We start from the raw sequence: 16,072 nt of genomic DNA on the forward strand, positions 1-16,072 counted from the left end.
GCCAAGAATGGCATGTCTGACTCCAAACTATGGAGGATAGGGACATGGGAGATAAGAGAAATTCCGATGGGTAGGCCTTCAAAACGTACAAACAATAAAGCATGTGTAATGATTGTGAAGACCCCTCCTGGAGGGAGAATCTTTATCTCGAAGTTGAGACAAAGAACTCGACGCGACATTGGGCACCTTGGTTTAGAAAGAACCCTTACAGGTCAGATAGCCCTGTCCATATCCTACTTTAGGCCCATCCCTAAAAAGAGAACAAAAGAATGATCTAAAGAGCCTTTAACACAGACGGTAAAGGGAAGAGCTGTTCGCGCACGCCAACCATCTATCCGATCGGGTCTGGTACCAGCTGCTTGTCACGGTCGTATGTTTTTGCTGTATAACTAGGGTGTTATATTCCATCTTAAACTCTGATTAAACACAAGATTTCCACCATATTGGTTTGCAGTCGATCCTGATTATTTGAAAGACTAGAGATAAGCTAATATCAACAAATTGGCTAATCTAACAACCACTTCATCACTTTCCCACAGAATCGATTTTGTGCGTCCACATTAGGTTTCCTTTCAGCTCACTTTTGACTGGCACTTCCTTGCCTCTCCTCTCCTGCCTCCCAGCCTTGGGAAAAACGGACAAATATTTAAAATGCATGCTGAAGCTTTATAAAAGCTGAAATAATATTTATCCCCATTTGCAGCCTTTACCTTTAACAGCGCACATCCTTGTAAGTTTGAGCTGCTGGCTAAGTTTTGTGTATTCTACATTAGGCTAGCTCTCTGCACAAGACCAAAGCAGCACAGGCAGCCATGAATAATCAAATGAGTTGACTCCATAAAAGTGCCGAGAGTCACTCACTGCAATATCACCTAGCTTTGTACCAGCATCTAGGCACAAAAACCTAAATATAACCTAGATTGTAAAATCAGCTATATAATCTCATCTCAAAATCTAGATCATTTATTATAAATTGTTTGTGTCATCTGAATCCTTCTTAAAACAATGGATTTGCTCTCAGCCTCTCAGGTATCCATTACTCATTATAGAAACCACCTGGATTGCTCAATGAAATGACTATGTTGAAGTCACTCACCATCCATTATTTATTATACAAATAGAGCGATTATTATTCATCAACCTATTCAACAAAATGGAGGGGGGGGGGCACAAACAGATAGATCTGTTCCCAAGCACAGGCATCAGTAACCCTGATAAACATTTAATGTACCTAGTGACCCGTGCACACTTTTTGTATGTTTCAGTTAATTATTTATGAATGTCCACTGTATTAGATTAACTGTTTAGTAGCACACATTCCAATAATTATATCAAGGTTTTAATGAAGGTTACTCAGAAGTGAATAAAAAGCTTGAAGGAAAGATATAGCCACAACAAAATTAGCATTAACAAAATGGGCTATTCATTACAATGTTGAGTGCTCTGAGACAGAATGGGACGAATAAATGCTGAATAGGTCTCATTTTAAGATTCACTGGATCATGTGACTAATCTACACAAAGTAGTCTTGTTTTGTGAAATGGCAGATGGTCGTGTAACCCAGTTTCAGCAAAGGAGCTGGAAGGAAACAAAGGGGTTATATTAAAATGCTAAACTATTCACACATTTTCTTTGCACAAGCAACTTAAAACACCCTCCTAACCATATTCAATTAACACTGAACATTTTGTGTATTTCAACTTGGGCTCGGTGGAACCCAGATGGAAAAGAAAATGCACCAGAGAAATAACTGAATAATTTTACATCTTTTTGAAATATAGTGTAGACTGCATTAGCAAAAAAACTAGGTTGGAAAATGACCATGCCATTAGGCAGATGGAGGACATATGTCAGAACGTGGTGGGATTACAGAAAGTAGAAAACATATTTTCCTGAAAGAATCTCAACTCCGTACTACTGCAGCAATCCCAAATTGTTTGTTTATACACTGTGATTGGGATCTCCTATGTATACAATGTATGCAGGTTATAGTAACTGTACAAAAGATGGCAGCAGATACTAAGTTATTTCAAGTTTCAGGGTCTTCCTTTTCATAGACAATTCTTAGAATCATAAAGTTAGCTGAAGAGACTCCTCTTGTTCAGTGCCTGTTGAGAGTCACAAGAAGTTGGCTTTTAAAATGGCTCTTAAAACAATCTAGCGGTCAGGGAATACATTATTCAGAAGGGCACTCGTGGCTGTTAAAACAACATTTTCTGAGAGATGCACTTATATATAGACAGTGAAATAAGAGGTAAATTGGTTTATTGATTGGCTCAAATTTCCAAAGAATCAATCAGGACTTTTGTGTGATCAACATTTTGTACCTGATGGGCACACCTCAAAATGTGAGGAGGAAAGCCTCAGGCTACAGGACGATATAAACGGGTTGGTCAGATGGGCGGAAAAGTGGCAAATGGAATTTAACCCTGAAAAGTGCGAGGTGATGCATTTTGGACGGACAAATAAGGCAAGGGAATACACAATGAGTGGTAGGACCCTAGGAAGTACAGAGGGTCAGAGGGACCTTGGTGTACATGTACATAGATCCCTGAAGGCAGCGGAACAGGTAGATAAGGTGGTTAAAAAGGCATATGGGATACTTGCCTTCATTAGCCGAGGCATAGAATATAAGAGCAGGGAGGTTATGATGGAGCTGTACAAAACGCTGGTGAGGCCACAGCTGGAGTACTGTGTGCAGTTCTGGTCGCCTCACTATAGGAAGGATGTGATTGCTTTGGAGAGGGTGCAGAGAAGATTCACCAGGATGTTACCTGGGATGGAGCGCCTCAGCTATGAAGAAAGACTAAACAGGCTGGGGTTGTTTTCCTTGGAGCAAAGAAGGCTGAGGGGGGACCTGATTGAGGTGTACAAAATGATGAGGGGCATAGATAGGGTAGATAAAGAGGAACTTTTCCCCTTAGTAGGGGGGTCAATAACAAGGGGACATAGATTCAGGGTAAGGGGCAGGAGATTTAGAGGGGATTTGAGGAGGAACTTTTTCACCCAGAGGGTGGTTGGAATCTGGAACTCACTGCATGAAAGGGTGGTAGAGGCAGGAACCCTCACAACATTCAAGAAGCATTTGGATGAGCACTTGAAATGCCATTGCATACAAGGCTATGGACCAAATGCTGGAAAATGGGATTAGACTGGACAGGGATTGATGGATGGCGCAGACACGATGGGCCAAAGGGCCTCTTTCTGTGCTGTATAACTCTATGACTCATTGTGGACTGTTCCATTGTCAGAGATGTCATACTTTGGAGGAGATGTTAAACACCATGTCTGTGTTAAGGTGGATGTTAACGATTTGGATGACACTATTTCAAGAAGAGCAGGTGCTCTGGCCTCGATCAATATCACTAGAAACATATTAACCTTAGTGGCCCTATCCTCTTTTTGGGATTTTGTGATGTGCAAAACGTTCCTTACATAACGAGTCACTGCACATCAAAGCAATTCTTTATATATGAACCAGTTTAACACATTTCTGAGAGATGCGAGAAGGCAAGTCATTCTTTCAAGCACTATAATTTGATTGCCTTCAGCTAGTCATTCCTTCATGTGTTTGCACTTCAAGCAAGGTAATCTGAGTAACTGTGAACTCAATTGTTAAAGACAGTACAAGGCTCAACAGTTCTAGAAGAACCACATATAAACAGTAAGACATGGTGGTTACATAACTATGCAAGCAGAAATTCTGAAGCTGTATACTATGATTAAGCATTTTTGTCAAATGTGGCATCAGTGAAAATTGGGGACATTTTATTTAACTCCCTTCAAAAGAGTTTATGTCAAGTTCCTACGGGTCCAGGCAGGAATTAGGGCTAGGCCTTCTAAATATGATTTCTGGCGCCCTGCCAAGTCATTTGCGTATTTCTCCTTCAAAATATTTCAGACTTGCAGCAAACGTGACTAAAAGTAGGGCTTTCAGGTATTGAAAAGAGTAATCAGATCTCGTAAGCTTAAAATTTGGTTAAACAGCATATGGTTCAACTTCATCTTCTGAATCACTGCATTTAAAAATAAACTTTCTTAATCTGATTTAACACATTTTTCATTTCAAGTACAAAAAATGCAATTCAAATAAAATATCAGCAATTAAACTTGAAGATAACTCAACAGCAAACAGCTGAACTACCTTCAGGCTTGCCTTTTCAAATGCTCTCTGAAAGGCTTTCCTAGCTCTACTCTGTACAAACTTTAACATGTCCAAAGCACTGTTGCTCACACCCTATCCCATACTAAGTTGCACCTGCCTATCACCCATGTCGTTTTTGACTTCCATTGGTTTCCTGTCCGTCATCACATTTGTTTCAAAATCCACGTCCTTTGTCGCAAATCCCTAAGGGGCCTTGCCTCATGCAATGTCATCCAGCCCTACGTCCCAGCAGTCCACACCTTCTGCTCATCTGGCTCTGGTCTGCTTTAAGTTCACCCCCCTTCCACCATCAAAAGCTGAGCCTTCAGGTGTTACGTCCTGCACTGGAATTCTCTCCCTCGATGCTTTCCATCTTGCTACACCCCACCTCACCTTCAAAAGTCTCCTGAAGGCTCTTTCTTTGACCATGCTTTCGGTCACCTCTGCCAACTCGGTTATAACTCTTTCCTACCTGAAAAGCATGGGAAGTTTTGATACTTTCAAGTCACCAAATAAGGTTAAGTTGTTGTTGTTGCTGGTGGCCAGTCAAAGTTTATACTGATGCAATTTACTACTTACCAGCATGTTAAGATGCACACAGCAGTAAAAAAGATAATGGGAATGGGGTAAGATGCACACAAGAGCCCATGGTTATAGAACGCCTGCGATATCTTTTCACGCAGCCTTTCAGTAAGGGTCATCGTTGTCACCTTTTGTCACATGACTGCCATTACGTAATCAGATTCAGTCACATAGTGTTCCAGGCTGGCCTTGGCAGCATCAATATATCTGTAAGAAAGAGAGTAGAAGTCAAATATTTGCATTGGTTCTGACTGAAACATGTAATATTTTTAAAGTCTGGATTCTTTTTCAATTATCTCCAAAACTTGCTTGTCACATATTTGTTGTTCATTCACGAGGTTTCACATGTTCAACACGCTACTAAAGTTATCATTCCATTAGGACATCACAACTTTAACCATTACTTTGGAAATGGTTTCAACTTTCTGTGTGAGACACTTTCTGGAAATACTGACATACTCCTGGGTACCCACCATCCTAATTTTCAAGAGATATCTTACGGAAAACAGTGATAAAGGAAAACAGTGCTATCATGACAGAAATTTGGTTTTAATGGTATACAGCAAAATAAATAATGTGCATGTAAATAAACAAAGAAGAAAGAGAGCACATAAGAGAGAAAAGAAAGATGCATTTCTTTACGACCTCAAAATATCCCAAAATACTTCACTGCCAATGAAGTACTTTTGAAGTGAAGTCACTGTTGTAATAATGTAGGGAAACACAGCAGCCAATTTATGTACAGCGAGGGCAGCAGCGAGAGCGGACCAGGTCGGGGACACAGCAGAGCCAGGGGAATAAAGAGCAGAGAGAGAAAAAAAACGAGGAGTCTGACATCACAGGACAGCAGGGAGGTGATTGGTTGGTGAGTACTAGTTTTTTTTAGTTTCTAAGCTAGCCAAGAAACTATAAATTGCTGTAACTTTATTTTATTAAATTAGTAACTAAAACTAGATAAACCAATTAAGTAATAAAACTAAAATAATTGATAAAAAAATAATGAATTAACTAATCAAATAAATAAAGGTTAGGTAGACATGGCAGGGGAGGTGGTGTGCCATAACTGCAGCACGTGGGAGGTTGTGGAGACCAGCGAGATCCCGAGCAACCACATCTGTGTTCAGTGTCTGCAGCTCGTGGAACTTCGACGCAGAGTCGTTGAGCTGGAGTACGAGGTACAGACATTACGGGGCATCAGGGAGGGGGAGAGCTACCTAGACACTTTGTTCCAGGAGGCAGTCACACCCATTAGGTTAAGTAGTACTTTAGAGTTCGTCAATGGTCAGGGACAGGAGGATGTGACCGCGAGTCAGGAAGGTATGGGGGCCCAGGATGTAGTGATGGTGGAGCCTCAGCCCCTGACTTTGACCAACAGCTTTGAAATACTTGCTACCTGTGGGGATGAGAACAAGGACTGCAGGATGGATGAGCAAACTGACCACAGCACCATGGTACAGGAGGCCATTCAAGTGGGGGGAGTGAAATATAATGTGTAGGATTGGGCAGCGTCAACACTGATTTATGAAAGGGAAATCATGTTTGACAAATCTGTTAAGAGTTTTTTGAGGTTGTAACTAGCAGAATAGATATGGGGGACCAGTGGATGTGGAGTATTTGGATTTTCAGAAAGCATTCGATAAGGTGCCACACAAGAGGTCATTTAACAAAATTAGGGCTCATGGGATTGGGGGTAATATATTAGCATGGATTGAGGATTGATTAACGGACAGAAAACAGAGAGTAGGAATAAACGGGTCATTTTCGGTATGGCAGGCTGTAACTAATGGGGTACCGCAATGATCAGTGCTTGGGCCTCAGCTATTCATAATCTATATCAATGAGGGGACCAAATGCAATATATCCAAGTTTGTTGATGATACAAAGCTAGGTGGGAATGTAAGTTGTGAGGAGGATGCAAAGAGGCTTCAAGGGGATATAGACAGGCTAAGTGAGTGGGCAAGAACATGGCAAATGCAATATAATGTGGAGAAATGTGAAGTTATCCACTTTGGTAGGAAAAATAGAAAAGCAGAGTATTTTTTAAATGGTGAGAGATTGGGAAATGTTGGAGTTCAGAGGGACCTGGGTGTCCTTGTACACGAATCACTGAAAGTTAACATGCAGGTACAGCAATTAGGAAAGCAAATGGTATGTTGGCCTTTATTACTAGAGGATTTGAGTATAAGAGTAAAGACGTCTTACTGCGATTATATAGGGCCCTGGTGAGACTACACCTGGGGTATTGTGTACAGTTTTCTCCTTACCTAAGGAAGGATATACTTGCCATAAAGGGAGTGCAACGAAGGTTCACCAGACTGATTCCTGGGATGGGGGGGATTGTCCTGTGAGGACAGATTGAGTAGACTAGGCCTATATTCTCTAGAGTTTAGAAGAATGAGAGGTGGTCTCATTGAAACATACAAAATTCTTACAGGGCTTGACAAGGTAGATGCAGGGAGGATGTTTCCCCTGGCTGGGGAGTCTAGAGCCAGGGGTCACTGTCTCAGAATAAGGGGTCGGCCATTTAGGACAGAGATGAGGAGGAATTTCTTCAATCAGAGGGTGGTGAATCTTTGGAATTCTCTACCCCAGAGGGCGGTGGAGGCTCACGTATAGGCTTGAGTATATTCAAGACAAAGATTGATAGATTTTTTGATATTAAGGGAATCAAAGGATATGGGGATAGCGCAGGAAAGTGGAGTTGAGGTAGATGATCAGCCATTATCTTATTAAATGGCGGAACAGGCTCAAGGGGTCGAATGACCTACTGCAGCTCCTATTTCTTATGTTCTTGCGGTCCCAGAAACAGCTATGAGATTAATGACCCGATAATCTGTTTTAGTGATGTTGGTTGAGGGTTAAATATTGGCCAGGGAACCGGGAGAACTCCCCTGGCTCAGTTTTAAGTAGTGCCATGTGATCTTTTACACCCACCCGAGATGGTAGACAGTGTCTCGGTTCAGCCTCTCATCCAAAAGATGGCACCAGTGCAGTACTCCCTCTACTACACTGAAATGTCAGCCTAGATTATGTACTCATGTCTCTGGAGTGGGGCTTGAACCCATAACCTTCTGACTCAAGAGGCAAGAGTGCTACCGCTGAACAAAGGCCACTGAAAAAAATACAGGAAAAAAATTGATTTCTCGAGACACTTTGTAGCACAGGCATCTCATGGACTCAATATTCGCTCACAAGCTACTTAGGCCCCACGAACCCCAGGTGTAATCCTATTCATTAAGGGATGGACAACTGATAACAGACTACTAATTTTCATATGGGTTTAGTGGCTGTGAGGAAACAAATAAACTTGGCTTTATAATGATAAAAACAAAAATGCACAGTAGATCAGCAAGCATCTGAAAGAGAGATTGGTTAACATTTCAAACATTAGATTTATGTAGAATCATAGAATAGTACAGTACAGAAGGAGTCTGCGCCGGCTCTTCCGAAGAGCAATCCAGTTAGTCCCACTCCCCTGCTCTTTCCCCATATAATTTTTTCTCCTTCAAGTATTTATCCAATTCCCTTTTGAAGGCTACTATTGAATCTGTATCCATCACCCTATCAGGCATCATTCCAAATCCTAACCACTCATTGGCCCCGATTTTCCCATAGGTGCGGGGAATTGTCGGGTTCCCCGAATGTCGGGTTCTGACCAGAATCTAAATGGGTCTGCCAGCTGCACGCAATTTTCCCTCAATTGGCCAATTAATTTCCAGCGTGTGGGCACCCTTGCTAAGTGTCCAATTCCAGTCAGAAAGCCCCAAATTATGATGTCATCATTCGTGGTGCTTTTAAAGTCTCCAGCAAGCTTCTCAACCTCTGCAAGCTTCCCAACCAGTCAGACAGAATGGCAGAGGAGCCTGCAGCCGCCGGTGGCAGAGCCTGAGCTGCTGCCAAATTTGACGAGACCTCATTGTAGACATTGGTGGATGGGGTAAGGGCCCACAGGGAGGTCCTCTTCCCTAGCTCAGGGAGGAAGAGGCCTCCCAAAGAGACCAGGGCTGCATGGATGGAGGTGGTTGCAGAGGTCAACTCTCTGGGAGTCACCCGTCGGACATGGATGCAGTGCAGGAAGCGCTTCCATGACCTCCACAGCACAGGAAAAGTAAGTATGAAGTTTCCATCACCCTCAACCTGCTCCCCATTGCCTTTCCCCCAACAGCACTCAGCTTCAGCAATCACTTCCTCCACATCCCACTTCACAGTCACATCCATGCACCCTTACCCATTCCCTATCTCTCTATGCTCACATTCACATAACTATTCCACCATGCAGCCCTCACACTGCCTCTCACTCGGATGCTTGGAACACAACTGACAACACATAGGGAGGTCCCTTGGTCTTGCAGCCTCACACCATCTTTGTCTCCTTCTAAGTATCTATGCTATGCAATCTCTACACTCACTCTCTCACTCAAATTCCACTTGTCTCCCTCATTGCAGGAAAAGAGAGCTCACAATAGGAGAGAGCGAGTGAGGACTGGAGGAGGACCACCCTCAATCGCCCACCTGACCCCGGGAGGAAGCTGTGATGGAGATTGCTGGGGCTGACGTGCCTGCGGAAGCTGGGGCAGGAAAGACAGGAGCAAGCCCGCAAGCTGGTGACAGAATAGTTTCCCATCTCTCTCACTGACATAGCAGAGTTGCTGATATGATTCTGAAGCCACATCATTTGGACTTATGAGCATCTGCCAAATCCAATGTGCAAGTAGCCTTGGCATCACATCTCTAACTCTTTCCTTTACTCCCCCACAGGACCATCCGGAGCCCCTGTCGCCACTGCCGAGGAGGAAGAGGCTTTGCAGCCAGACTCCTCAGAGGAGGCTCCAGCCTCTGAGGGCGCAGCATCAGCAGAAGTAAGCGCACCCAGCACCAGCGCAGACACTCACACCTCGGTGGGACCTTCGGGACATAGTAGTGTTGTCACCTGGTGTTTCACAGCTCACAAGTGAGCATCAGCAGATTGTGGAGACAGGGGCAGCAGTGGAGAGTCCTCGTCGGAGGGCGCAGGCCTCTGCCAGCTCAGCTCAGCTGCATGTCGACCTTATGCCTCTGGGTCCATCCGCAAGAGAGCAGGTGATGGATCTCCATGCACAGATGCAGGAGTCTCTGGCAGGTTTTGTCTCCAGGGTCGCTGCGAGTGTGGTGCGAATGGAGGAGTCCATGGCGAGCATGAGCAGAGCCTTACTGGAGTCATTGGCGCATGAAAGCATCACCACGGAAAGGATGGCTCCTCGGTGGTAGCCAGCCTTACCACGGAGGTAGAGGAGGCTGCGGCCGAGGAGAGGAGGGCTGCGGCCATGGAAGAGCTTAGTCGCCAAGGTATCGAAAACATGGTGAGTGCTCAGAATAGAATGACATCTCTTGAGGAGCGATGGGCATCTATTGATCACCGAAACCAGACCTTCATGGAAGTCCCTCTGAGCAGGACTTCCAGTGCAGAGACGGGTCCCCATGGCCCCCCTGATGTGCAGCAAGGTGTTCTCCAGCCACTTGCAGGCGCTGAGGGGGAGCTGACCCATGAGAGGGAGGTTGTTGGCACACCTCAAGGAAGTGGGGGCTCCTCTCCACGTGCTCACACTTCCATGCCACTTCAGAGCCCTCGGTCAGAGCCCCGCCGGAGTCCACACCCCAGTGAGATAGGAGTCTCAAGCCCTGCACAGCCGCAGGAGCAGCAGACTGCTAGCGAGCCCTCACAGGCTCACCACCCGAGGACGCCCGCCAAAGGTGTCGAGACAGGAGCAGCAGGAAAGTGAGCAAGGGGCCTCCACAGCTGCTGAAGCCACAGGGGTACCAATACGTAGGAGCACGCGTAAGAGAAAAATAAAGCACCACTAATCACAAGGGTAGTCACTTGGGTGAAAAGTCTTGTAAATAGTTTTAATGCCATCAGTTTCCTGTACATTAAAAATCTGGTGGCAACTGCTGCAGTTATGGCGTCTGTCATTTGGCAAATGGAGATATCACATTGAGGCCTTAGGATAACTTGCAGATGTCAGCAAGCTGGTCAAATAGGTAGAAATGCGCAGGCATGGGCCACTGTCCATGGTCAGTTAAGAAGCAGCGAGGCTGCAGTATTTGATGTACCAGGCTACGCAAATCTGCCCAGGATGAGTGCGTTCCTTGCATTCTGCCCAGCAATGTTCTCGCGCACTGGTGCCGCTGGTTGGCGGGCCGCTGCAGGATGCTCGTTTCCGTCCTCCTCCTCCTCCTCAGCATCATCCTCATCTGAGGCGGCTCTGTGAGGAGCCTCTTGGTCCTGCGGAATCGGCAAGCCACGACGCTGTGCCATGTTGTGAAGCACACAGCATACCACGACGATTTTGGAGACCCTGGCTGATGAGCACTGTAGGGCTCCACCTGATCTATCGAGGCATCTGAAGCGCATCTTTAGCAATCTGATGGCTTGCTCGATAATGCATCTGATGGAAATGTGGCTGGAGTTGTAGCGCTCCTCAGCTTCGTTGGCTGGTTTCCTCAACGGCGTCATTAGCCAAGACCGCAGGGGATATCCCTTGTCTCCAATTAGCCATCCCTGAAGTTCGTTTGGCGGACTGAATAGCGGAGGCACAGTAGACTGGCGCAGTATGAGGGAGTCATGGCAGCTGCCAGGGTACTTGGCAGAAACATGCAAAATCACCTTCTTGTAGTCACACACCAGCTGAACGTTAAGGGAGTGGAAGCCCTTGCGGTTGACAAAAACTCCTGGATTGCAGTGGGGTGCCCTAAGGGCCACATGTGTGCAGTCAATGACGCCCTGCACCCTTGGAAAGTCTGCCAGCTGAGCTAATCCAAGCGCTTGCGCCCTCACACTTGCGCGATCCCTGGTGAAATGGATGTGATTGTGCGCGAGGGCAAAGAGGGCATCGGTGACCTGTTTGATGCAAGTGTGTGCGGCTGCCTGGGAGATGCCGCTGATGTCTGCTGCTGATCCCTGGAAGGAGCCTGAGGCATAAAAGTTGAGTGCGGTGGTGACTTTGATGGCCACTGGTAAGGAGTGTCGACCTGGTACTCTGGGCTCCAGGTCTTGCTGCAGCATTGCGCAGATGTCAGTCACTACCTCTCGCGAAAGTCAGAGCCGCCTTTGGCACTGCTGCTCAGTCATGTTGAGGTAGCTCACCCTGTGTCGGTAGACCCTGTTTGGGGGGTATCTCCTGCGCCGACGGCCTTCCATGCGCTGGCCCCTTCTGGCCTGTGCTGCCTCAGTTGGTTGAGCCGCAGCCTGTCGCTCCTGCTGGTGCTGCTGGAGCTGCTCCAGCCTCCTCTGCTGTTGGAGATCCTCTAATGCCAGGAAGGGAAGGAAAAAAAGGCCTCCCATGCTTCTGGCAGATGCCTCCGTTGAGGAAACGCTGAGTTAGGGTGCTGAGAGGGGCTTCCCAGGAGCTCATACTAGAGAAGTGTGTGAGGCTCCAACCTTCCACAGCTGTGCCTAAGCCTTCAAGTTGCCCCAAGCCTTCAGCAACAAGGTCCTGCAGCCTACAAATGCTGGCTGATTAAATTTCTTCATTCCTGATTGACCTGCAGCTGAAAGCAAGCAAGCCAACATTGTTCACGCCAGGTTTCATCAGCGGTGTTCCCACCAGGCGTGGTTTACGTGGGGAACGGCTGAAAATTCCAAGGGCCCTTGAAAATAGGATTAAACATGCCAATTATTGATCATTAGGCTCCCGCCGACCAGTCCCGCCTGCTGCGGGCGGGACGGATTCGGGTCGCGCTGAAACACAGGGGCGAAAGTCGGGCGGGGCGGGGAGTCGCGACCCCCTATTTCTGCAATTTTTTTTTTTCCAGCCCGCCTGAAACCCCGCCCGACGGCTCCGGGAAAATCGGGGCCATTGAGTCTAAATGTTTTTCCTCATGTCGTCTTTGGTTCTTTTGTCAATCACCTTAAATGTGTGCCCTCTGGTTATCGACCCCTTCAGCCATTGGAAACAGTTTCTCTTTATTTACACTATCTAAATCCTTCACTATTTTAAACACCTCTGTTAAATCTCCTCTTAGCCTTCACTGCTCCAAGGAGAACAACCCCAGCTTCTCCAGTCTATTCACGTAACTGTAATCCCTCATCCCTGGAATCATTCTAGTAAATCTCTTCTGTACCCTCTCCAAAACCGTCACGTCCTTCCTAAAGTGTGGTGCCCAGAATTGGACACAATACTCCAGTCGAACTAGTCTTTTATATAGGTTTAGCTTTTGTACTCTGTGCCTCTATTTATAAAACTCAGGATCCCTTATGCTTTATTAACTGCTTTGTTAACCTGTCCTGCCATCTTCAAAGATTTGTGCATAAACACACCCAGGTCTCTCTGTTCTTGCACCCTCTTTAAAATTGTACCATTTAGCTTGTATTGCCTCGCCTCATTCTTCCTACCGAAATGTATCACCTCATACTTTTCTGGGTTCTATTTCATCTGCCACGCGTCTGCCCATTCAACCAGTCTATGTCTTCTTGAAATAACAACAGAAAATGCTGGAAAAACTCAGCAGGCCAGGCAACATCCGTGGAGAGAAAATAGAGTCTTCTTGAAGTCTATTATTATCTTCCTCACTGTTTACTACACTTCCAAGTTTTGTGTCATCTGTAAATGTTGAAACTGTGCCCTGTACCCCCAAGTCCAAGTCATTAATGTATATCAAAAAAAGCAGCGGTCCTAGTACTGAGCCCTTGGGAACACTACTGTATAACTCCCTCCAGTCCGAAAACAGACATTCACCACAACTCTCTTTTCTATCCCTTAGCCAATATTGTATCCATGCCGCTATTGTCCCATTTTATCCCATAGGCTTCAATTTTGTTAACAAGACTAATATGTGATACTTTTATCAAAAGCCTTTTGAAAGTCCATATACACAACAGCAACTGCACTGCTCTGTTACCTCATCAAAAAACTCAAACAAGTCAAATGCGATTTGACCTTAACGAATCTGCGCAGGCTCTCCTCTATTAGTTCATGCTTGTCCAATTTTCTCTTAAGATTATTGTTTCTGAAAGCTTCCCGACCACTGATGTTAAACTGACTGGCCTGCAATTGCCAGATTTATTCTTCTCCCCTTTTTTGAACAAGAATGTAACATTTGCAATCCTCCAGTCCTCTGGCAACACCCCTGTATCTAAGGAGGATTGGAAAACTGTGGCCAGCACCTCCGCAATTTTCTACCCTTACTTTCCTCAGCAACCTAGGATGAATCCCATCCGGACTAGGTGACTTATCCACTTTGTGTACTAGAATCAACACCTTTTTTGTATAACTATGTAATTTGCAGCTGACACCAAATTGGTGGGTGTACAGAGGAGGACTGCGACAAAATACAGGAAGCCATGCAGAATGGGAGTGTTTTGGCAAATTTACTTCAATATAGATAAGTGTAAGGTGGTATATTTTGGTAGGAAGAATAAGGAGGCCACATACTCCTTGGAAAATAAATGTTTAAATGGGATAGAGGAACAGAGGGATCTGGGGATACAGATACACAAATCACTAAAAGTAGCGACGCAGGTTAATAAGGCTATAAAAAAGGAAAATAAAGCATTGGGGTTAATTTCTAGAGGGATAGAATTGAAAAGCAGAGAAGTTATGCTAAACTTGTATAGAACCTTGGTTAGACAACACTTGGAGTACTGTAAACAGTTCTGGTCTCCATATTATAAAAAGGATTGGAGAAGGTGCAAAATAGATTTACCAGAACTGAGAGGTTATAACAGGCTGGAGCTCTTTTCATATGATTTTAGCCTGGTTTTCACTGGATCGATTGAATAATTAAGAGCATGACACTAAGAACATGCAGGAATTTTAACCTAAAAAACGAGTGGGTTGGGGGTGTCTGGGTAGTGTAGTAGTTTCAATCCCACGGAGATAGAGAACAGAGGAAAGGCACCGGAGCAGAATGATGTGGTTAACCATGTCAAAGGCTCCAGAGAGGTTGAGGAGAACAAGGGGGTAAAATGCACCATGTTCACAACCACAAAGGATGTAATTTGTGACTTTTGTTATTAAGGTTGTTTCGGTGCTGTGACAGGAACAGAAATCTGATAGAGATGTAAATGGAGTTACGGGGAAGATGGGTACAGATTTGGGAGGCTACAACAGGTTCAAGGATGTTGGAGAGGAAAGAACGATTGGAGCTGGGACAGTAGGCTGCAAGGACAAAGGGGACAAGGGTGGAATTTTTGAGAAGGTGGTTGATAAAAGGGGGGGGACAGTACTACAAGGGCAAAAACACCAGCCCCCCGGTTAGCGATGCCTCCCTCCCGGAGGAGCTTAACAACTTCTACGCTCGCTTCGACAGGGACAACAGGGAGCCGGCTACCAAAGCCTTGCCACCCCCGGAAGATCAGGTGCTCACTCTGTCGACCTCCGACGTAAGGGGTGTTCTACGCGGAGTGAACACACGAAAGGCTGCTGGACCGGATAGCATCCCGGGACGGGTACTCAAAGAATGTGCCGATCAGCTGGCTGATGTCTTCACCGCCATCTTCAATCTGTCATTGGCCCAGGCAGTAGTCCCTACATGCTTCAAGACCGCTACCATTATTCCTGTGCCAAAGCAAACGGCTGTGACGTGCTTGAACGACTATCGACCTGTCGCACTCACACCCATCATAATGAAGTGTTGAGAGAGACTGGTCTTAGCCCACATCAAAGCCAGTGTTCCTGCCTCTCTTGACCAACACCAGTTTGCCTATCGTGCAAACAGATCAACGGAGGATGCAATCACAACTGCTCTACACTCGGCACTGAATCACCTAGATGGTAAGGAGACCTACATCAGAATGCTGTTCATAGACTACAGCTCAGCATTCAACACTATCGTCCCCAACAAGCTGGCCACCAAACTCCAAACTCTTGGCCTGAACACTTCCCTCTGCAACTGGACCCTGGACTTCCTAACAAACAGACCCCAGTCTGTCAAATTAGGTAACCACACCTCCCCCCCGCCGCCCCCCCCCCCCCCCCATGACCCTGAACACAGGGGCCCCACAAGGATGTGTGCTGAGCCCCCTCCTCTTCTCCCTCTTCACCCACGACTGTGTGGCTGTTAATGGTTCCAACACCATCATCAAGTTTGCAGATGACACCACGGTAGTAGGCCAGATCACCAACAACGATGAGTCAGCCTACAGGGAGGAGGTCCAGCATCTCGTGAAGTGGTGCGCCGATAACAACCTGGCCCTTAACATCAAGAAAACCAAAGAAATCATTGTGGACTTCAGGAAGTCCAAAGGTGGAAGTCACACCCCCATCCACATCAATGGGGCTGTGGTGGAAAGGGTGGACAGCTTTAAGTTCCTCGGAGTCCACATCACGGAAGACCTCTCCTGGTCCCTCAGCACCTCCTCTCTGGTGA

The 16,072-nt window shown here is 45.9% G+C and overlaps 1 protein-coding gene across 2 annotated transcripts in view; it reads right to left on the minus strand.

The window, feature by feature from the left end:
• scap (SREBF chaperone) overlaps positions 1 to 16,072 on the minus strand; it is a 297,372-nt gene that overhangs the window by 219,171 nt on the left and 62,129 nt on the right. For both annotated transcript variants that reach the window (XM_085992515.1, XM_085992516.1), the window contains one exon: positions 4,724 to 4,933. In XM_085992515.1, coding sequence (XP_085848641.1) covers positions 4,724 to 4,845 — 122 coding nt within the window. In that variant the 5' untranslated portion in view covers positions 4,846 to 4,933. The remainder of the gene's footprint in view (positions 1 to 4,723; positions 4,934 to 16,072) is intronic.

The sequence above is a fragment of the Somniosus microcephalus genome, chromosome 7 (assembly GCF_052327205.1).
Source record: "Somniosus microcephalus isolate GS21.2 chromosome 7, FLI_Smic_1.0, whole genome shotgun sequence".
Taxonomy (NCBI): Eukaryota; Metazoa; Chordata; class Chondrichthyes; order Squaliformes; family Somniosidae; genus Somniosus; species Somniosus microcephalus.